This window comes from Aedes albopictus, chromosome 3, assembly GCF_035046485.1.
Source record: "Aedes albopictus strain Foshan chromosome 3, AalbF5, whole genome shotgun sequence".
NCBI lineage: Eukaryota > Metazoa > Arthropoda > Insecta > Diptera > Culicidae > Aedes > Aedes albopictus.
This window is the reverse complement of record NC_085138.1, coordinates 258,820,342-258,844,808: the sequence shown is the minus strand read 5'-3', so window position 1 is coordinate 258,844,808 and position 24,467 is coordinate 258,820,342. Positions and strand designations below refer to the sequence as shown.

Below are 24,467 nucleotides of genomic sequence, written 5' to 3'. Positions count from 1 at the left end.
GTTGAATTTTTATCTAAAATAATATTCATGTTGCCTTTCTCGCAAGAAATTTATCTGAATTTGAGATTATGAGCATCTTTTTTAATAATTAGGTTTATTGAATAATTACATCCCTTGCATTTCCAACACATTTATAACGTAGTTGTCTTCTTTACAACTTCGCGTAGGTCAAGATTCTTGAATCCTGGTCATAGTAGAAGCTGTCGTCTAGCAGTCTGCGATAAGATTGCACAACCTTTTTTTATAAACGTGTATTTTAACATCAGCTAATTCTATACTCACTCACAACCTTTTAGTTACAAAGCATCAATCGGAAATCTTAATATTGCTGTGTGCATTCAAGATGCAAACGGTGCCCAAATGCGCTTCAAACGCGGTAACACATGTTACCAAAGGCAACGTAGCAACCATAGCCAATATCACCGCCTCCCTAGGATTCGAAAGCTCCCACTGACATCGGGTTACTTGTTAGAAAATCTTACCGCATTTGGTGCTCCCGCATTTGATATTTGCATTTTGAATGCACATAGCAATATATATTGCGATCTTTTGTATGCTGGTATATGATTTTTTTTTTATCTGAATTAACGAGATTTTTAGCCCTGGGCTAGTTCATCTCGGGACCCACGCTTTACTTCCCTTCCGAAGGAACAACTCACATTTTGCAAGTTTGTCGGGGGAGTGGGATTCGATCCATGGTACTCGGCGTGATAGTCAAGTGTTCTAACCATCACATCAGGTCCGCTCCATATGAATATTTTGTTGGAAGCAGATTGTATGCGCTTGAAGTAGAATCTATGATATCTGAGTTGAGTTATGTGGTTTTCGTATTACATTCAGTTCCAACCTGGGTTGGAACTGGATCAGATCACAGTTGCAACATCAACCCGACACAGGTTCGCTTGTGCTGCAATTTGTTTGCCGTTTGTTTACACTTTTTCCACCGATCCAGTTCCAACCCAGGTTCAAAAACGAATTCGACATTAGGTCCAGCATCTTTGAAAAATCGTAACTACTCTTATCTAATCTCATACATACGCGGAATCACCCTGGAAAGCAATCGTGTTAACGGTGCCTCATTTACCGTTATTATCAAAAAAAATATACCATCAAAACCTGAAACGCCATTCTCTTTCTTAATCATTCCTACACCTCTGGACAAAATTTTAAAAAAATCGTTAGACGAAATTTTGAGTTACGCCCTTTTAAAGGGCCTAACCCCTGAAAAATCAGGGTTTCTATAGAAAAACATCATATTTCATAACAGAAGCATGTTTCTGCCATCAAAATTTGAAACACCATTCTCTTTCTTTATCATTTCTACACCTCTGGACAAATTTTGAAAATAATCCTTAGACGAATTTTTGAGATACGCCCTTTTAAAGGGCCTTACCCCTAAAAAATAGGGGTTTTTATAGAATACCATCATATTTCATAACAGAAGCATGCTTCTGTCATCAAAACCTGAAACACCATGCTCCTTCTTTATCTTTCCTAAACTTCTGAACAAATTTTTAAAATAATCGTTAGACGAAATGCCCTTTTAAAGGGCCAAACCCCTAAAAAATCAGGGTTTCTATAGAAAATCATCATATTTCATAACAAAAGCATGCCTTGAAGTCCCAAATAATAAAACGTATTATTAATAATGCTACAATTTGATACTATGCGCTAATATTGGCTATTTGTATTGATGTTTGTATACAAATTGGCCATTACGCTAATATAAGGGAAGTATTTTCGAACATGTAGGAAGCAATCATGTTTGTATCAATTGCCATTCATAGCGTGGGACGTAAGTTTTTTGTATTGGTTTTTTAAAGACAAAACAAGCGATGGCATGTGCCTATCTCATTCGTTAGATTTATTGGTGAATGCTGTTTTCAATTAATAAACATGCAAAACTAAGGATTGAGATGATCAATTATAATGATAGTTCTATATTTAACTGCTAAACTACGTTGACCTTCAAATGGGCGTAACTGGAGAATTTGACCAACATTATTTTTGAAATTCAGTTTATGGGTGTGCATTAACTATATAAATGAAAAAGTAAATGAACTGTGGTTTATGTTTTTCATTGTATATTGTTCTGGCTATAATAGTAAATGAAGCCAACAACGTCCGTATCCTACAGGTTAAAGAATACTTCCCTTATACTGGCATTTTGGCTATTGTTTATACACAATGCATTCAATATTAGTGCATAGTATCAAATTGTAGCATTATTAATGATACTGTTCATTATTTTGGACTTTGAAGCATACTTCTGTTATGAAATATGATGGTATTCTATAGAAACTCCTATTTTTTTGGGTGTAAGGGGCTGTCCATAAACCACGTGGTCATTTTTTTGGGACTTTTCAACCACCCCCCACCCCCCGCGTGTTCATTTGTCCATACAAAAATTTTAATTTGTCCATACAAAATGATCATTGGCCGAACCACCCCCCCCCCCATGACCACGTGGTTTATGGACAGCCCCTAAGGCCCTTTAAAAGGGCGTAACTCAAAATTTCGTCCAACGATTATTTTAAAAATTCATCCAGAGGTGTAGAAATGATAAAGAAAGAGAATGGCGTTTCAAATTTTGTTGGCAGAAGCATGCTTCTGTTATGAAATATGATGTTTTTCTACAGAAACCCTCATTTTTTAGGGGTTAGGCCCTTTAAAAGGGCGTAACTCAAAAATTCGCCTGACGATTGTTTTCAAAATTTGTCCAGAGGTGTAGGAATGATGAAGAAAGAGAATGGCGTTTCAGGTTTTGATGGTATATTTTTTTTGATAATAACGGTAAATGAAGCACCGTGCGTGTTACTTTTCTTGTCAATACTGATGCTTGCAGCATATCAGAGATATGACACATGCATCAAAGCGCCCTGGTCTACTGCGTTGTATTTACGCGCAAATTCTTCGAAATACTTGGAGTACAGAATATTTTATTTCGGCAAGGCACTTCTCAATTTTACAGGGGAGAAAGGATGCGTGGACATATTGTACCAAACGATCCAGATTACATGTTGATGAATATGTTTTGAATATATGAAAATGTGTATAATAGAGCTATGAATAAATGTGTAATATTGGAAAGATTTCCCCAATTGTTGGGTTGTTTTTATAGATCTAATGTCGAATCTCCTATTCTGTATGATCGGTGTTATTCACATGGGGTCTTCGCAGCTTTTTTTTCTGCTTTGCCCTATTGTTTCTACAAGGGTGAAGTTACCCATTTCGCACACTTTCTTCCTAATGTCCTCTTCTCCTCTTCTTGGCGTAACGTCCTCACTGGGACAAAGCCTGCTTCTCAGCTTAGTGTTCTATGAGCACTTCCACAGTTTTTAACTGAGAGCTTCCTCAGCCAATGACCATTTTGCATGTGTATATCGTGTGGCAGGCACGAAGATACTCTATGCCCAAGGAAGTCAAGGAAATTTCCTTTACGAAAATATCCTGGACCGACCGGGAATCGAACCCGTCACCCTCAGCATGGTCATGCTGAATACCCGTGCGTTTACCGCCTCGGCTATATGGGTCTTCCTAATGTCTCGTTCATTTAATTTATATTTTTAAATTTATATTTAATAAACCACCCACTGACGACCACCATTTTCAAAAACAGCAATCAAACCAAAACTCTTTTGCCTTTTTGAAATATATACGACAAAACGAAACGCGAGGCACAGCTCTTTCAAAGCGGGGGATCTCAGCCCGGAAAGTGAAGAAAGAAAACCTTGTGGTCACTTATTACCGTCAAATGGTATCTTTTCGGGTTAGAAAATACGCACATCTTCTCACCGGAATCTGCGACGGATGACGATAATTTTGGAACGTGTCGGAACGAACTTCGCGAGTTATTTATTTGGACATTTTTCTAAATGTGCGAAACTAAGCTTTACTTGCAGCGTAGAAACCCCGGCTCAAACATGTACGTGTTAAAACAGCAAAACTCACTGAATCACTATACATTTCTTCAAATATTAGTTTCGAAACGATCGGCCGAATCAAAAACTAAAGGTGTGATTATGAGCAATCGTAACTAATTTAAAGAGAAAATCAATACATTTCCGATATGCATGATCTTAAAATTGGCGTAGAAGCGAAAACTTTATTTATAACATACTTAAGCAAAGCTTGTCAATTTAAACCTATTATTTTTCTGCGATTGTGTTGTCACTCTATCACAATTGTATGTCAGACAATTTGTTGTGTTATTCGTGTAACGACCTATGATATTAATTTGTTGAAAATTTCAAATATTTGATGCAAGCTCAAATAAATTCCTACCTATACAAAACAAGAAAATCATTCTCTAGAAACTTTATACCTGGCAACAAATCCATACTCATGTTCTTTCGTCTCCTCTTTACGCTACCCAGAGAGCTAAACGCGAGAGAGCGCACGAGCCTACGGATAGAGACCGTACTTTGCGTGTCTCTATATTCTAAGCCCTGCTACGAACCGTACGTAAACTTTTCGCTTTCGAGCCCTACTTAGCAGCGACCGGTGCGGTTCACTTCTTTGTTCGGGGCTCTATTTAACGTTAAAACGCTTGATGGAGCCCATGAGTGGGCTTGGTCTGAGAAGGATAAATTAACGATATGAATATTATCAGTTTCTTTTTGTGTTCGTTGGTATGCACCTTTAGCCTTTTCACTATGCGCTTAGTTTCGAAACTAGGGCCCATGCTGAGGGCTACGCGTTCGATTCGCGTTCGGACCAAGAACTTTTCATTATGAAAATATTCTTGACTCTTTTCGGCATTGAGTATCTTCGTGCCTGTTACACGATATGCCAAAGCTGAGAAGCAGGCTCGATCTCAGTTCAGGCGTTACTCCAAGACACGGAAGACTTGCTATAGCTTTTATATGCATTTTCGTATTTTCAGCTTTATCAATGTTCAGCCTTTTGTAATTTCAGCCTTACACACTTAATAACGATTCTTGAGCTCGGCAGAAAGAATGCTGATTCAAAACGGCAAAACTCAATTTTGCTGATATCTCGGCAATCATAACATATTTTCCGAAATTGGCTAAAAATTCTTACCGAAATTTCAGCAAACCATCTCATTTTACCGAAAAGTTGCAAATTACTTTACTGAATCTACCAGCAAACAGAGATAATGCCGAAATCGGCAAATGCGTTTGCCGAGATTCAGCAATACATCTGTCACTTTTTCACTCGCCAGTTTTTGTCAATCAAAACAAAATCAAAACTGTTCCGCGGTGGCCGACAAACTTTTTGTATTTTATAGTGGAAAAAGAGCAAACAAAGTACTCCTCTCTCTCCTCTTCTTGGCGTAACGTCCTCACTGGAACAAAGCCTGCTTCTCAGCTTAGTGTTCTATGAGCACTTCCACAGTTATTAACTGAGAGCTTCCTCTGCCAATGACCATTTTGCATGTGTATATCGTGTGGCAGGCACGAAGATACTCTATGCCCAAGGAAGTCAAGAAAATTTCCTTTACGAAAAGATCCTGGACCGACCGGGAATCGAACCCGTCACCCTCAGCATGGTCATGCTGAATACCCGTGCGTTTACCGCCTCGGCTATATGGGCCCAAACAAAGTACATTTATGGTTATTAATAGAAGGTAGATGTGAGGACTCACGATATGTTCAGTATGTATAGTTTTTTTTTTTCGATTTATTTCGCAGAAAATGCCAACTTTTACTTCCTGCTTTTACTGCCTCCAACCAATTATTGGTTATGTGCGGGAAAACTTCAGCGTTGAGCTCCTCAATATTCTACTGCCACGGATTCTTCAGGCTATGACTTTCAATACGTCCTTTAACTTGATTTAAACTCAATAAAGGAACCATTTCGTACAAAGTCATAAATAAACGATTATTCCAGCTATTTCCAGCACATCCCGCCCGGAGATGACAGAAATCGATAACTACTATACGTTGTATAAATACATGAAATTTGCCTCAGGCGATGTATTTGCCAGGGTTTACTGTTTTTCGAATTTTTTTTTCCTATTCCAAATGTTCTGTGAAGCATTAGTTTAAATCTGTCCAGATGATTGGTGAATATCTCTTCTTGATACAACAATAAATAAAAATGCGATTACCGAGAATCAGTATTTTTTACCTGGAATGCCGAGCAATCAGCAATATTTTTTGCTGAGAATCTCGGCAAAAAACGGCATCCTTGTTTTTTTGTGGTTGCCGAAAACCTCGGCAAAATTGATTTTTGCCGAGGCGATTGCCGAGCACTCAGCGGTGCCAATCTCGGCAATCGTTTTGCCGAGATTCGGCAAAAAAATCTTAGTGTGTATGTTACACTTTCTTGATTTTAGCCTTTCGTATTCAGCCTTTTGTGCATTCAGCCTTTTGTAATTCAGCCTTATGTTACAATCCAAGCCAATTACAATAAGCCAAGAAGAATTAAAATTGAATGAAAGATGACAAAGATATCAACAAATCACTTTTCCATGTTTTACGATAGTGACCCCAAACTTTTGGCCGATACATCATATTGAGGGATGACCCCAAACTTTTGGTCGATGACAACAAGGATTAATTTACTTAATAACTTTTTTTCTAGATTTTTTAGCTAAGTTCTGTAAAAAGCAGTTGAAAGCTAATAGAAAATGGGTCATATTACCGCTCTCATCTTAAAATTTGGTCGACCCAACTTCCAGCGACACTGCCGTAAGTTTATATTCATTTTTTAGAAAATTTGGCAACTTTGGATTAAGTTTACATACTAAATTTTTTGAAAAAGTTTCTTTTAAATCATGTTCAAAGTTTCTTTTCTTATTATCTTTTGAATAAAACCTAGGGTTTTTAAATCGGACGCAAATTGGCGGAGATATGGGCATAAAAAAAATAACATGTTTTTGAGGGGGTGACCCCAAACTTTTAAACGGGAGTGTAGTTCATGAATTTTCACTAGTATTCAACTCAGGCAAACGTCATGCTAAGAGCAAAATTTCTTTCTGAATTATTTAAAGGACACTTTCAGAAATTCCTTCAGGTATTTCTTCAGGAACTTCACCAGGGATTCTTTCAGGAATTCATCATCAAGAAACTTCTCCAAAAATTTCTCCTTCGTGAATTCTTCCAGGGGCACCATGCAGAGTTCCAATAGTGATTGTTTCGGGGTTTTTTATCCAAGACATGCTTCAGGAATTCCGCCCACGATTACTTCAGATATTTTTACAGATGCTTCTGCAAGGATACATCGATGAATTCCTGCAGGAATTTTTCCAAAGCTTCCTTCTGTGAATTCATCATGGATTGTGCCAGAGATTTTTTCACGACTTCATCTAGGGGTTTCTCCAGATATTCCTCCCGGGATATCTTTAGAAGTTTCTGCAGTGATTGATCCAGTGCTTTAATCGATGATTCCTCCAAAAATTTCTTCAGGGATTCAACAGAGATCCTATTAGGTATTTTGCAAGTGTTCTTACAGAAATTTCCTCAGGCATTTCTCCATATATTACTTCAAGAATACCACTAGCGTTTGCTCCAATAATTCAATCTGGAATCGTTCGAAGTATTTCAGCAAGAATATCTTCCAGATACGCTATCAGAAAATTTCACCAGAGGTTATCTAAAAATACATACAGGAATTCCTTTAAAGAAAAGTGTTCAAATTATTTTTTTTGGAGTCCATCCAACGTTTCGTACAATAATTCGTCCAGAAATTATTGCAGTCGTGGATTCCTTCAGATTTTTTTTCCTAGAAATCTTCCTAGAATTGGTTAAGAAAGCTTTCCTGGAATTTTCCTAAAGAATGCGATTTCTTCAGGAATTCCTTCAGGTTTTCCTCCAAGAATTGCTCCGGGAATTTCTTCTGTGATTCTTTCAAGAATAACTCCAGGGATTACTTTAAAAATTCCTACAAGGATTCCCCCAGGAACTCTTTTTGGAATTCCGACAGGAGTTTTTCTTGGAATTCTTCTTGAATTTCTCCACGAATCAATCCAGTACTTCCTGCAGAGACTGTTTTGGGATGCCCATAGGAATGCCTTTTGGAATTGCTTCAGGGATTCCTCCTTGGAGATTCCTTCAGGAACTGCTACAGGGATTCTTCCACGAACACATCTAAGGATTCCTCCAGGAAGTTCTTCAAAGATTTATCTACGAATGTCTTTAATAATTCTCCCAGGGAAACTTTCAGGAATTCCTTCGAGGATTTCTGTAGATATTCTTCCAGAAATTACTCTTGAAATTCCATCAGGAATTTCTCAAGAGATTTGTTCAGAAATTTCCCCCACAGTTCCTCTTTAGATTCCTACAGAAATTCATCCAGTAAATCTTTCAAGAATTCTTCTAGAGATTTCTCCAGAAATTCCTTCAAGAACTGCTTGAGGTATATTCATTTAGGGATTTCTCTACCTATTCCTCCAAGGATTCCTCCAGGAAATCCTTCGATGATTCTGAACCAGGAATGTTTTCTATGATTCTTCTAGGAAATCCTCTAGAAATTTCTTCATGAATTCCTCCAGGAATACTTTAAGGAAATTTTCAAGGAGATCTACAGGCATTCTTCGTGGAATTCCACCAGAGATTTCTCCAAGGATTGTCCCACACAGATCGAAAAAAGAATGTAAAATTGTGTGACATATGATGCACATGATTGGAGCGTGGGATATCACAGAAGTTTACATGACATATCATGTAAATGTCATTAAATATCATGTTAACTTACATTATATGCCATGTAATTCAGCATGACTCTGAGTGTTTACATGACATATAACGCAAATTTACATAATATATCATGTAAACCATCATAACAGTAAGTATACATGACTAAAATGAAGTTTACATGACGTGTAAATCTCATTATTTTTATCTGTGCAGAGATTCTTTCGAGGATTTCTCTAAGAATCCCTTCAGAAATTTCTTTAGAAATTCCTTCCAGAATTTCTCAAGATGGAATCAAGCATGGAAAACTAAAAGAAATAGAAATTTCCAAGAACTCTAGAGATTCCTTCAGAAATTCATCCAGTAATGCTTTCAAGATTTTTTCTGAAGATTCCTCCAGGAATTTCTTCAGGAATTCCACCAGCAATTCCCACAGGAGAACATCCATTTTATCCAGGAATTTCTCAAGGAACTCCTCCAGGAACCCCTCCAGGAATTTCCCCAGAAATTTCGTGAGGAATCCCTCCAGGAATTGATCCATGGATAGCTCCTGGACATCCTTCAGAATTCGCAATTCCTCCAGGAATTTCTATAGGAAATCCTCTAGGAATTTCTTCAGAGATTCATGCAGGAATGCTTCAGGGATTTTTCAGGAATTTCTGCAGATATTCCTCCAGAGATTTTGAAATTTCTTCAACGGTTTCTCCTTGAATATCTTCAGGGATTGTCCCAGGGAGTCCTCCAGGAAATCCTCCAGAAACTCCTCCTGGAATTTCTCAAGGGATTTTTTAAAGGAATTCCTCACCGAATTCCTCTGGAGATTTTTCCAGGGATTTCTTTAAGAATTGATCAAGGAATTTCTGCAGGGTCTCATCCCAGAATTGCTCCAGAAATTCCTCCAGAGATTACTCCAGGAATTTGTGCGGAAGTTCCTCCAGGCGTTTCTGCATAATTCAGGGATTTCTCAAAGAATTCAAAAATTTCTCTAACATTTCCTACAGAAATTCCTTATGAGATTTCTTCAGATTTTTTTCTAGGAATTCATCCCAGAATTCTTGTAGGAATTTCTCCACAAATTCCTCCAAAGAATCATCTTAAAATCTATCTAGGGTTTATTTCTATGATTTTCTCTAGAGATTTCTTTAGAAATTTCTCTAGGGATTCCTCCCAGAACTCATCTAGAAACTCCTCCAGGGATTTCTCCGGGAATTCCTACGATATTTTCTCTGTGAATTCTTACGAGAATTCCTCCGGAAATTCCTCCAGGGATTCTACAGGGTGTCCTCCAGGCATTCCTGTAGGACTTCCTTCAGGAATTCATCCATATATTTCTCCAGGAATTTCCAGGAAGTCTTCCAGCGATTGCTCCAGTAATTTTTCAGGTGATTTGTTCAGAAATTCCTCTTCCTCTGGTTCTCTTCAAAAATTCATTCAGGTGTTCCTTCAGAAATTTCAGAAATCCTTTAATTATCTTTTTCAAGGATGTACCCAAGAACTTGATGATCTTTTTAAATTTTTTCAAGAATTTCTGGAGGAATTCTTCTAGCGAATAATATTGGTAGATAATTTAAAAAGGATGCAAACAGAAACCAATAAATTATTCAGGGATTCATTTAGGAATCCCTCCAGAAATTTCTTCAGAAGTTTACTCAGAGACTTCACTAGAAATTATTTCAATAAGCGAGTCCATTTTCATAAAATCTTCGGACGGGTATCCATTATGTTCTATTGGAAAAAATGTTGGAGAAATCAAGAAGAAAATTCTGAGTTAGTCCTCAAAAGAGTTCGTAGTTTCTAAAAGATTTAAACAATAATTTCTTGTAGATATTAACCAAAAAAATCTGAGCTCCAGAAAAATAATGCTCGAGTTAATAAAAATCCTAATTCTTCCAGAAATTGGCCTCCGCTACCACTACCACGTTAATTTGTGTAGAACAGACGAGCTTTTTTCAACGTATTATGCAAAATACAACAGCGTACCTGTTGAAGGGTTTACTGTTATTATATTCAATTTCGTCGTGTTACGTTTAATTATAAAAACTGGCAGGTATAAATTTGCTTAGAGTGCTCAAACCAATTGGTGGCATTTTTTCACAAATTCATCTCTCAATTTGCCAATTAAACACACACTGTGACTTCAATATTTAAGTTTGGTTCTCGGCTAAGCCTTGCTGGTGTTTCTGGATGAAATTCCTAAAATAGTACATGAACACATTCCTGAAAGAACTCCTGAAGGAATTCTTGTAAGCATCCTCAAAAATTCAGAAAAATCTTGAAAAATCCCTGAAAAAAAAAAAGAAATGTGTCGCTGGACAAATCTCTGCCACTAGTCTTTGCAAAAATTCATAAAGGAATTCTTGAAAAAAAAAATCCTGAATAAATCGAGGAACAATTGCCAAGTGAATTCCTTGAAGGTTCATTCAAATATTACGTTAAGCAAATTATAACGGAAAAATTGTGCGGAACACTACAAATGCATTGTGCTCACGATGAGTACCACAATTTAGACAACTGCTAACAGAACTCTATAAATGCGCATTTTATTTTCCGCATTGAGCCCCACATTTTGAAACTAGTGGGATACGAAAAGTAAAATGGAACATTACAAATGCAAAAAAAAAAACACAAACATGCAACACATAACATTAATTTGTGCCCAGTTATCCATATGGATAACGAAGTCCGAACCCAGGATGACGAGGTTTCATAATTGTTCTTGGTCCATCAGTCATCCTAGAATTGTATTTTATTTGGCAGCGCCTTTTAGTTCGCAGAATCTGTTGCCGCATTGATAGCTTGTTTTGGTCTAGGAATTTCTAATCCTAAAGGGGCATCCCGATTCGGGCAACAACACAAGACGTCTAGAATTTGATGTCCGTGTTATTGGACGGCTTGCGTGTTTTGTACTAGATCTCTCCTGAAATGTTTGGAGCGCTACAAATGCATATTAAAATTCAGGGACAGATGTACAAACCTTAGTATAGCATTCAAAATAAATTGACAAAATGTTCACAACAATTTACAAACGTAACACACTCCATGCAACAATCGAAGAATTTTCCATGAATTGGAGAATGCAATTCGTGGAAAATTCTTAAAACTATTTTACAAACGTAACACAATCCTACCATTGGAGCACAATTTTTCATGAATCGCAGGTGTGGCGATTCATGAAAAATTTACTAAGGTTATGGAAAGAAGTCGATCAAGGACTGATTGAGCAACACTAGAGGCCTTCCTAATATTATTCAATTATAACCTTACAAACTAGCTAAACCTGATTACGCAAGCCACATTGCTTGCCAGATATCATTGGCGTATCTAGGATTTTTCCCAGGGGGTGCCTAGGGGGTGCCAGTTTCAGTGGCTTCTAGGTTATTTTGCTTTTTTGTAAAAGGAAGTACCGATCCACCCTCAATGTCTTAGTATAATGATATACTGCGTCGCGGAAAAAAAATAGAACGTAAATTTAAACGCGCTATATTTTAAAGAACTGTTTTTTTTTTTTGAAAATCCGAATCGTTGTACTGATGTGAGGTTTGGAAACTTGATTGCGTATAATAGGTACATGGAATTTGTGTTTTAGAAATTGTTTTGCAATTTATTTCAACTAAGACTTCTTTTGATTGATTGATTGATTTGTCTTTATTAAAGAGACTTTCAGCCCTTGGCTGGTTCGTCTCCAGACTTCTTTTGCAAATCTCTCAGAAATTCCTTTGGATTTGGCAAATTTCTTCGGAAATATCTTTGGATCCCCTTCGGCAAGATCTTTAGGAATTTATTTGGTAATATGTTTAGAAATTGACACTTAACACCTTTCACGCATCTTTTGAAAATTTTATCGGCAATAACTTTGAAAATTTATTGGGAAATTCTTTTATAAATCGCTCCATTAATTGTAATGCAAATTCTTTAGAAAATTTCTTCTAGATTTCTTCTGTAATTATTTAAGGAATTCTTGCAGCAGATAGTTTTGGAATACCTTCGGCAATCCCGATGCATTATTTGAAAAAAAAAAAATCTTTGGTGATTTTTTAAAAATTCTGTCACGGTGATACTACGGCAATTACTTTTTGAATTCTTTCAAAATTTTATTCAGGAACTCCTTTGATGATTTCGGAAAATTCTTTGAGGATTTCTACGAAATTTTTTTGGGAATGTTTGTGAAAATTTTTAAAGAATATATTTCGGCAATATATTATGAGATTGCATTTAGCCAATTAAAAAAAGCCTTGATGTTTTCTTTAGAAATTCACCGGTAATGAATTCCTTTGCAACTACTTTGAAAGATTTTTTTATCTGTATTAACGAGATGTTAAGCCTTTTTTTTTTTAATTTCTGTGGTAGTTTCATTGGAATTTAATTTATTTAATTTCTTTAGTTTTTTTTATAATTTCAATAGCTATTCTTCTGAAATTATTTTAGCAATTTTTTCCAGTTGTTTTGCAAATTTCTCAGGCAATTTCATCGTGATTACTTTTGCAATTCTTAAGATTTAATACTAGTTCTATCTATTGCTTCCGAAAATTGCTGAATTGAAAAATCAGAAATTCTAAACTGGGCTTGCATGAAGAAAATCCTATGAAATTTACGGAAAACTTCCCGACAAATTCCAAAAGAAATTACTGGAAAAATTTCCATCAAAATTACCTTAGAACTTTCGAAGTTGTGGAGTGGACCTGGTGTGATGGTTAGATCACTTGACTATCACGCCGTGAACCTGGGATCGAATCCCACTCCCGACAAACTCACAAAACAATGTGAGTTCTTCCTTCGGAAGGGAAGTAAAGCATGGGTCCCGAGATGAACTCTTCGTTTTTAGACGTGTACGAGCAACGTACGAAAATCAATGCAGTCAGTGGGACATTGTCCTGTAGATGGGCTAGATCACGCCCGAAACCGGCAATTTTAATCTTTTCTTGATGATTGTAAGAACGATAAGTGTTATGTCTTGTCTCATGTCGCGTCTCGTGTGTGATGCTGAAGGAACTTGCAAAGAAATGGCCATACTGTGGTCTAGCGAACACGGAGTCGTGGGTTCAAATCCCACCCATCTCTTAATTTGTCAATTAGCTATAATCTGTGCCTTCTAATTAATTATAAGTTTTTCCCGTACATCCCTAAACGATTTCACTAGATATTTTTAGTAATAACTCCTGGAATTTCTCTGGAAATTCCAACTATTCCCGAAATTCGTTTATATTTATATTGGAATTTCTTCAGCTGGAATTCCTTGAAGAAGGCGAAGAGGAGTTCCAGGAGTAATATCATGATTAATTTCTAGAGCAATCCATGAATAAAAACTCTAGAGGATCTCCTGGATGAGTCCTTAGAAAAATCCCTGGAAGAATCAAAGGCATTTCTGAAAATATCGAAGGAAAATTGCCTAGAAGAATCCCAGGAAGAATACCAGAAGAATTCCTGCAGGTATCACAATAAGAATTTCTGGAGGAGACCTAGGAGGCATTGCTGACACATTAATGTGTCAGAGGCAGCAGGAATCGCTTATGGAATCCCAGGAGGAGTTCCTGGATGAAAGTCAAGAGGGGTTCCTGGAGGAACCCAATGATAAATATTTGGAGAAATCCCAGGAAAAAAATCCTTTAAGATTTATCATTGTAGAAATCTCAGCATAAATCCTAGGAGTAATTGCTGGAGGAAACTACACAGGAAATGCCTGGGAGAATCCAAACAAAAAATACTTGGAATACCTAGAGAAGTCCCTGCAAGAACCGGTAAAAGTATTTTGAAAGAATTTATAACGAAGGCCCTGATTGAATCGCAGAAGGAATTTCTAAAGGAATCTCAGGAAGATTTTCCGGAAGAATTTCAGCCACAATGCTAGGATAAATTCGTATAGGAATCACTAGAAGAATTTCTGGATGTATTCTAGTAAGAATTTATGGATGAATTGCAGGAAGAACCGCAGGAAAACTTGTTTGAGGCATTCTTGAAGGAAGGCCAAAAGGAGTTTATGCAGGAATTTCTGGAGGAATCTTTGGATAAAATCTCTGAAGGAATTCCTGTAGGAGTGCTTGGAGAATTCCGTGGTAGAACAATCAAAGAAATTTCTGCAAGATATCCAGGAAGTTTGTCTGGAAAGATCCCGTCAAAAAAGCCAGGAGAAAGCTCTAGAAGAATCCGTAGCATAATTTCTAAAGTTCCACAGTTAGAATTTCTGGAGGAAGAATAGCTGGAATAACCGCAGGAATAGCTTGAGGAATCCCAGCTGGAATATCTGGAGGAATTCTTAGAATCAAGAAACCGGGGGTATCCTAAAAGTAGTTCCCCTAAAAATGCCTGGAGGATGCTTGGAAATCTCAGGAGGATTTCCCGAAAGTATTGCAGCAAGTAAGTATGCCAGGAGAATCCCCTAGAAGTATTTCTGAAGGAGTTCTAATGGGGATTGCTTGAAGAATTCCAGCTGGAATCCATGGAGGAAGGGCAATAGAAGTTCTTGGAGAAATCTTCTGTGGAATTTCTGGAAGAAACTCTGGAGGAAGTTCTGGATAAATTCTTGAAGAAATCTCTGGAAGAATCACCGAAGGGATTTTTAGAAAAATCCAAGGGAGATTTTCCGGAAGAATTTCTGGAACTTCCCTAGTAGAATAGCTGAAGGTACCATATTGAGAATTTTTGGAGGGGTTCTAAGAGAAATTGCTGCAAGAATCGCAGCAAGAGTTGCTTGAGGAATCCTAGCCACAATTCCCGGAGGAAGGCCAACATAGGCTCCTGGAGGAATTCCATGAGAAATTTCTGGAAGAATATCTGAATAAAATCTCTGAAGGAATTCCTGAAAGAATCACTGGAGAAACTTCTGAAAGGATCCCAGGAAGATTGTCTTGAATAATCCCTCAAGAAATTCCTGAAGGAATCCCAATAGATTTTTTTAGAGGAATCCCTAGAAGAATTCCGAGAATTTCCTAAGAATTCCTAGGAGAAAATGCTGGACCAATCTCTGCAGAAATTTCTAGTATATACAGGGGGTGGCCAAAATGTTTAGTTTAGGCAACTTTTTTTCTCTCACAATAAAGTTCAACATGCTATCATTTGCATAGAGTGCATCAAAAAATCTCAAATTTTGACTGTTTGTCAACCTATTATATGTGCATAATTGGTACAAATTTCGGCTCAATTGATCAATCTTCTGCAAAGTTAGAACCGTTCCGATATAACACTATTTTCAAGCCAACTAATTTTTGAGCTGTAATATCTTGGAAACCAGTGAACCGAATTGAATGAAATTTCGAACCCTCTGTACAACCCCATCAGGACTGGAGCTGGAGAATCCTAAGGGAAGTTTATTGAAAGAAAAACCGGTAGGAATCCACAAGAAAACCTAGAGAAATCACTGCATAAATAGATAGAGGTATTTCTGGAGAAGTCCATAGAGAGTCTGTTGATTCTGACCAATAGGCGACAAACATATCTAAAGCTCCAATCTGCAAAATAGAGACTCTCTTTGTTCCGGTTCTCTTTAAATTATTACGATGTCACTGTGAACATTTTGACAATTTGTGATGTAAAGATCGACAAAGGATTGTTTAATCTACCTTCCGATGCAAGAAGTAAATCAAATTTTATAAATACAAGCACGTTATAATCGAAAGAGAGGTGACTTAAAGAGAGCCTCTCATATGCACTTAGGCCTGAATATCCTAAACACCAAAACCAGTGAAGAGAATTGTCAGACAAAAGTGGCACAAAACAAGCAACAAAGAAGGCGCGACGATAACTCTGTATGCCTACTGGTAACAGATAATGACATGATCTCGAAAATTTTTGTTGCAGACAAAACGGCAGCTGAACTTGTTGCGTACTTTTCAACTCGTGAATAATCAATTATTACTAACCCAAAGTCAAAACTTTTTGATGATAGTTCTTCAGCAGAGTTGCAGTGTTTACCAACTCCAAGTTACCGTTCGAAAATCGCAATGCAAGGCTTAAAAATCCTCAAACTCGTGGTGTACGATGTTTATCCTATTATTTTCAAGTTGGGACAAACTTATGTCGCATTGGGTGGATTGTCGCAACAAATACAGGTTGCGACATTGTCATTATTGTTGCGCGATGGCTGAATTTTGATTCACTGGCCAAAACGTACAACAAGTATTTAAGTAATTCTGAGTGTGCTTAAGTTTTGTTGAAATGTACCATTAAAAATATTAGAATTATTGTGTTAAGTTTTAAATTTTAGGTGTCTGTCAAGAAAAGATTCTAGGGGGTGCTAAATTTCTTCTAGAGGTGCCAGGCACCCCTGGAACCCCCCCTAGCTACGCCAATGCCAGATATACAACAAACGTCATAGTTCTTAAGCTAAATCCACAAATCAAATAATAACGACAGATAATCCGGTCAACTAACCAACGGAAACCGACAAAGTTCTTACGCAAAATAAAATCGTTACTTTCCTGGATGCTGCAGTCATCCAAATAGAAGAAGATTGACACAATATACCAAACCACAGCAATACATAAAACGGTTTCTTTTGGTTGCTCACGTGGGTTTTTCAGTTGGGCGCCAATTTAACGGATAGTACATTAGAACATTATATATGCTCATTTTATTTTCCGTATCGGGCCCCACGTTTGGGAACTACGAACAATAAAATGGAACATTACAAGTGCACAAAACACAAACATGCAACACACAATTTGTGCCCAGTTATCCATATGGATAACGAAGTCCGAACCCTGGATGACGAGGTTTCATAATTGTTCTTGGTCCATCAGTCATCCTAGAATTGTATTTTGTTTAGCAGTTCGCCTTTTAGTTCACAGCATCTGTTGCTGCATTCACCCCCCACGTAACAGCTTTTGTATGGAGCATTTTGAAATTTTGTATGAAGCGTAACACAGCGCTAGATCTCTTCCTCCCTAACAACCTTGGAGGAATCCAAGATGGTAATTTGAAAGAAAATCCATGGAAACAGTTCCTAAACTTGTTTTTGAAGCAAATTCACGATTGCGAAAATGCTATAAGAAAACAATCGTCGATAGATGTATTATCTTGCAATTTTCTTATATTTCCAGGCCTGGACCCAGCCTTCCCGCTGTACGTGTTCGAGAAAGCCTCGCAACGGTTGAGTCCGAACGATGCCGAGTTTGTGGATGTCATTCACACCGATGGTGGTTTGCTGGGCTATCCGTGGCCGCTGGGACACGTGGACTTCTACCCGAACGGAGGAGTTCCGCTGCAGCCGGGATGTGCCCAACAGGAACTGTCCAAAAACCGGTGGTTGGGAGTGATTATTGGATGTAGTCATGCCCGGGCCTGGCAGTACTTTGCCGAATCGTTGACAAGGCCGAAGGCGTTCTTGTGCGATAGGTGCGAAAACAGTGACGATAATGTGACGGAGAGCAATTGTACTATGACGAAGGAGGTGTTCATGGGCATGAACACCGATAGGACTCTTCGGGGGAAGTTCTATTTGACGACGAATCCGGAACCTCCGTTTGGCAGGAATCTGCCACTCGATTGATGCATTTCTAGTTGTATAGAAAGGTCGGAAGTTTCAAAAAATGTAAATAGTAGCATTAAGTAGAATTTTTTAATAAAGATGTACAATGATTGTGATAAGATATTGAATGGAAATCTAGTACAGTCAGGTCTTTTTTTACGCGGTTTTGATTTACGCGGCCGCGTAAAAAAAAACTCCATATAAAAAAAAAATCATCGTCTTATTTTTGCATGATTCGTCGAGAAATGGTGAGACTTTTTTTACGCGGTTTTTTGAATTTTGAACTGAGTTTTTTTTTACGCGGTACGTATCCCCCGCGTAAAAAAAAACCTGACTGTACAGCAAACGGAAAACTTTGATAATGAAACCATGAATACAGAAAAAAAAGATATATTTACCTCCCTTTGTATTTGTATCGTGCCTCAAGGCGTTGGTTGGGTTGACTTCATTTTGCTTCGGACTTTTTGTTATTAAGGGCTTTTTTTTAATTTAAAAAAAAAAGCTTAACAGTGCTCGGGACCTTTTAGAAATCTAACAAAGTTTCCCCGCATTACGGTGATTCTATTTCGAAAGAAAATCCCTCCGTTGTTTCAATTGAAACACGATTCATCGCGTTACCGCATTACGTTTCATTATTTACCCCTACCAAAGGACTCTCCTTCCCTTGATAACACATCGGCGCCGCCACCCCTGTCAGGTTGCGCTACGAACGACACTCATAAATTTTAAACCCACCCCCGCGGCCGGCCGTGAATATTGCAATGCAGATAGCCCGTGTACGCCATTTAATCCTTCGGTTCGCGATCCTTCGATAACGAACGTGCCCGGAATGCAGATCAGGTTCACCAAAACCCACGCCACAAGGCGCGGCTTCCAATAAGGGTGACCCGAAAAAAAGAGGCAGGATTGTGTGTGGTGCTGCGTTTGCGACGGGTGTGGAAGCTATGGGACCTCCAAACACAAACCGGCTGCAAATCAAACGGTTCGGTTTCATTATTGTGATTATTTATTGACGACGACAGCGGTATTTCACCAACTCATCGCTTGGTTGCGGTTTTCACACCAATTTTCTTTTTTTTTCTTTGTGAGTCGTCCTGTTGAATGGTGGCCACATTTTTGATTTCTATTAATTTCAATTGGTTTCAAATTATGAAAAAATATGATAGGGGTTTTAACAGAAAATACTCTTTTAAAAATAGATATAGATATAATAGATATAATTACGACGCTTCATGACCTTTGGAGTTATTTATAAGAAAAGCACTTTATGGGTTTGTTTCGTTCAGCAATCATCAATTATTATTAGAAATCAGTTTTCGCTCAGAATCATAAAACTGCTTTTGCTTTTTATTTTCAAAAACGAAGATGTGCGAGGTTAGCAATGGCTCCACTAAAACATAGTACGAGGCATTTTCGTGTAGATTACACAACAAGGCTTTTCAGGCCCGTAAAAAGTTGAACAGCAAGTTAACTTCTTTTCCCGATCAGCCTAGATAGCTGTGTAGTGTCGGTCGATAGCAGTAAGTTCGGCTGGCTAAGAATAGATCTACGGACCGCCTATCCAGTGGTAGGAGTTCACTACTCAGGTGACCCCTAAATCATGGTGTGATACGGCTATATGCTTACCGTGCCTAGAAATGATTGGCTAGAGGGGTCTAATAAAAACCTAACCGCTAACGGAGCCTGTGGAGTACCAGGGCGCCCTCACAGTATTTTGTCTTACTGCGCTAAAACCGGAGCAATGGCGCAGTAAACCTTGTGTTTCTCCGGGACAATCAGCTTCCATTTTTAAGTCTCAAACTTGAGGCTTAAGAAGGGCAGGATTATGAAGATGTTGTTGATAGGTTCAAATTTTCAGCTGTACGGCTTCGCATAATGTGATTTACACAGTGTATTCTGTGTATCCCCGCCTTTGGCGCATTCAAATCAATACCAATCTGGCTTTATTGTTGCTGTTCTTTTTGGTGCTGTGATTGTTAAGTGTTTAATCTTGCCTAATTTGGGTAGTGGCTGCGGTTAGGATAGTTCAGATCAATCTTCAGCATTAAAGAACAACAATTGTTCAATCTTTTCAGACTTATGCAAAATGGTAGGCCCAAGTGGCGTTAGTCCAAGAACCTCACTTTCGTAAGGGGATTTTCTATCTAGGAAACCTTGTGAATTCGGTGTTTGCTACTTTCAGTAAAAATGAAATGGTGAACTCGCGTGTCATGCCTCGAGCATGTGTGCTTGTCAACAACGCAATCATTGCTACACTCATCGCTGAACTAACCACAAAAAATGTATGTGCTATCACAATCGATGTAGCTGTTGGATACCTCGACAGGAAATACGTTTATTGTTCGGTTTATTTACCATATGATGAACCATCCCCTATGGATGCTTTCAAGCAAGTCATCGCATACTGCACTTCAAAAGGTCTTCCGCTAATTGTTGGCAGTGATGCTAATGCTCACTAGAGAGGAAGTGTTAGACATAACGCTTTGCTCTAGCAAAATCAGTCACGAGCTGACCAATTGGCATGTGTCAGATGAAGAATCTTTATCTGAATTCCCGGCAGAACTCCTGGAGGAATCCCCGGCGGAATTCCTGGAGGAATCCCCGGCGGAATTCCTGGAGGAATTCCCGGAGAAATTTTTTGAGCAATTCTCGAAGGAATATCTGAGGAATACACGGAGGATTTTCTGGAAGAATCCGAATCTCCGGAGGAATTCCTGAAGGATTTCCCGGAGAAACTCCCGAATTCCTGGATATCGAGGAGGAAGTTTATCGGGAATTCCTCCAGGAGATCCTCGTGAATTGCTCCAGGAGTTCGTCTGAAATTCCTCCGGGAGTTCCTCCAGAAATTTTAGACGAGCTCCTGGAGCAATTCCCAAGGATCTCCTGAAGGAATTCCCAAGGTTCTTCTGAAGGAATTCCCAAGGAACTCCTGGAGGAATTCCCGAGGATCTACTCAAGGAAATCTCAAATAATACTCCTGAAGGAATTTATAAGGACCTACTTGAACAATTCCAAGAACTTTAAGAGGAAGTCTCGATCAACTCCCGGAAAATTTCCCAAGGAAATTCAGGAAGAATTTCTTAGGAAATTCTTGGAGAAATTCCCGAGGAACTCTTTGAGGAATTCCTGACAAACTCCTGGAGGAATTTTCATGGAACTTCTGGACAAATTTCCGAGGAACTTCTTGAGGATCCTTGGAATTTCTGAAATTCCCATGAAACTTTTGGAGGAATTCCCAATAAACTCCTGGAACAATATCCAGGGAACTCCTGGATGCAAGGTTGCGACCATTCCACATTGGTCGGGCTCCATACAAAGGGGCGGCCAAAACTCTCAAAAATCAAAATTGATATTTTTAAACTTTATTTCACCTTATAACAAAGATAATGTATTGTAGTTTTATGATTCTTAATTGAAAGCATACCAGCTTTTGTATTTCAATGACATTTTCACTGCCAAAGTGACCTAAGTCATAAAATTGAAAAATGAATTATTCTAAAAAAGTAAAATAATAATATTTTTAGAATGGAACATATGTTTTATGTTATCCAGCATATGACAGCTTGTTATTGGACTGTTTGAATGCACGTATGGTGCAAAATTAATATGTCACAAAACTTTTCCAATTTTCATATATTGTACCTTAGGAATTTTGGTAATTTTTAGGTTAAAAAACGGTTTTTGTCGTCACGTGTCGCCGCAATTTCGAATAGTACATCTTAAACATCATGCTTAGGGCTGCATAAAAATGTTTAAATAGTTTGCAGAAATTTGCAGTTTTTCAAATTAGAGCTATTTAAAAAAGTCATGTTTTTTCATATATTTTACGTTATTTTTCCATTTTTGACTGAAATAAAATTTATGTTCCCACATTTTTCACACGTTTTGAACAAACTTGATTGGATTTGATCGAAAGATGATCATTTAATTAAATTCAAATTGATTTTCTAACAAAAAAGGCAAAAAATGTGGGGTTTACTGATTTTTATCGTTTTTGAAATTATTGAAGTTACGTAATTTCTGAATACCCCTTTTTAAACACTAAAAATACTATATAACATATCTAGACAACCTAAAACTTCGATTAAACACATAAAAAGAGTTTTGGCCGAACTTTATCTTTTTCCGACCATTGTGCATTCATTTGCAAAGATTTACATTCATTTGCTATTATCTCAGTTCAGAAGCATGCTATCGAAAAACAATGTATGGATGAATTTAACCTTGTAGTTTTATCTGAAAGTTTGCCGAATTACATTGGGGTCGCGCACGCATACTAAAGTCGTGAGCGAGCTGTGAAGGCAACTTTCCACAGCGTGAATATAATTTACATTCACCGCGTGGAGAGTTGCCTTCACAGCTCGCTCACGACTTTATTATACGTTTGCGACCCCAATGTTATTCGGCAAACTTTCAGATATAATTACAAGGTTAAATTCATCCATACATTGTTTTTCGATAGCATGCTTCTGAACTGAGATAATAGCAAATGAATGTAAATCTTTGCAAATGAATGGTCGCAACCTTGCCTGGATGCATTGACAGGTAACTCCTGGAAAAATGACAAGGATAAGAAATTCCTGAGGAGCTCCTGGTAGAACTCCCGTGAAGCATCTGGAGCTTTTGGAGAAATTCCCGCAGTACTGCTGGATGAATTCTAGGAACTCCTGGTGGCGGGGATCTCGAGGAACTCCTGGAGGAATGCTCTAGAAGCTCCTTGAACTTCCGAGGAACTCCTGGAGGAATTTCCGAGAAAATCCTTGAGGAATTTCTCATGACCTCCTGGAGGAGGAATTCTCGAGGAACTCCTGAAGAAATTCCAGAAGAACTCCTGGAGGAATTCCCGAAGAACTTTTGGAGAAATTCCCGAAGTACTACTGGATGAATTCCCGAGGAACTCCTTGAAGAATTCCCGAGGAACTCCTGGAGGAATTCCCGAGGAATTTCCAAGGATCTTGTGAAGGAATTCACGTGGAACTCTTTGAGGAACTCCTGAAGAATTCACGAGGCAGTTTTAGAGGAAATCCCGAATCCCTGGAGGAATTCCCGAGAAACATCTGTAGAAATTTCCAAGGAACTTTTGGAGAAATTTCCTAGGTACTGTTGGAGGAGAAATTCTCTAGGAACTTCTGGAGGAATTTCCGAAGAACTCCTGGAGAAATTCATGAGGAACTTTTGGAGAAATTCCCGAGGTACTGCTGGATGAGTTCCCGAGGAACTCCTGGAGGAATTCTTAAGGAACTCCTAGAGCAATTCTGTAGAAATTTCCAAGGAATTCCTGGAGAATTTCACGTGGAACTTTTTGAGAAACTCCGGGAGAATTCCTGAGGAATTCCTGAGGAAGTTCTGGAAAAAGCCCCGAGGAACTCCTGGAGGAATTCTCGGAAACTCCTTGAGGAGTTTTCCTGGTACTCGGAACTAGTGGGATTTCCATGTCAACTGCTAAAGGAATACTCGGTAATACCTCAAGAAACTCCTGCAAACATTTCTGGAGAAACTTCAGTGGTGGAAGCTATGGGAGTTTGTCTCGAACTAGCTTCCGCAATTTCGGTTGCCCACGGAATCTCCAGTTTTCCATAATTCCCAACGTTCCCCTCATAATTACCATCCAAACATCAGCTACTAAATCAGTTTGTTTCTATAACAATCAGCTTTGTGTGAATCAGCTTTCTAGTACCTCTCAGAATCTGCATCTCTTCAAGATAACAAACTCTTTAGAAAACTTTCTTCGTGATTTTGAAATGTATATCAGCATATGTCTCAAAATAACAGCACTTCTGATTTAACTACCACCGGATTCTCCAGCCTGCATCTAGGATTTCTCTTGATCTTTCTCAGCTTTCTTTCGTATTTTCCTTCTTCTGGAATTACCTACCAGATGTGCCCTCATGGAATGGTACTATTACTCTAGCCACTCACTAGCATGCTTCTAAATTTATCAACTGATTTTTTTCCGGTATTTTCTGCTTTCGATTTCTATAACTTCCTCGGAACGATGAGATTCCACTCGAAATTGGCATACCTCAGAATCAAAATTCCATCGAAGCAAAATGTGAACAAAAACAAAACTCATCGGCTACCGCATTATCCGCAACCGCAGATTTTGAAAATTTTCAAAAAAAAACGTGGTTTAGTACTATAAGAACACCACTGTTTTTACCGCGTCTTTATCATTGCGTGCAATCCGATCTGTTTTCATGCAGTCAAAAATAAATTCGACAACCGCATTCCGTTCCTGTTCCATTTTGGTTGGCATTGCGTTTGGGCCGTATGGGTATCTGGCCATTCTTCCGTCGCTGGAAATGAATTGGCTGATGAGTTAGCTCGCAATGGAGCATCACATGGCTTCATTGGCCCTGAGTCAGCTACTCCGATATCGAAGTGTTGGGTAAAGCTTCAGATTCACA

At 38.3% G+C, this 24,467-nt stretch overlaps 2 protein-coding genes across 2 annotated transcripts in view; one reads left to right on the top strand and one right to left on the bottom strand.

Moving 5' to 3' along the window:
- Positions 1 to 18,198, top strand: part of LOC109422378 (phospholipase A1) — a 142,283-nt gene extending 124,085 nt beyond the window's left edge. Inside the window, exon 6 of the mRNA XM_062860394.1 lies at positions 17,633 to 18,198. Coding sequence (XP_062716378.1) covers positions 17,633 to 18,081 — 449 coding nt within the window. The 3' untranslated portion in view covers positions 18,082 to 18,198. The remainder of the gene's footprint in view (positions 1 to 17,632) is intronic.
- Positions 1 to 24,467, bottom strand: part of LOC109422214 (uncharacterized) — a 317,823-nt gene that overhangs the window by 194,153 nt on the left and 99,203 nt on the right. The window lies entirely within an intron of this gene.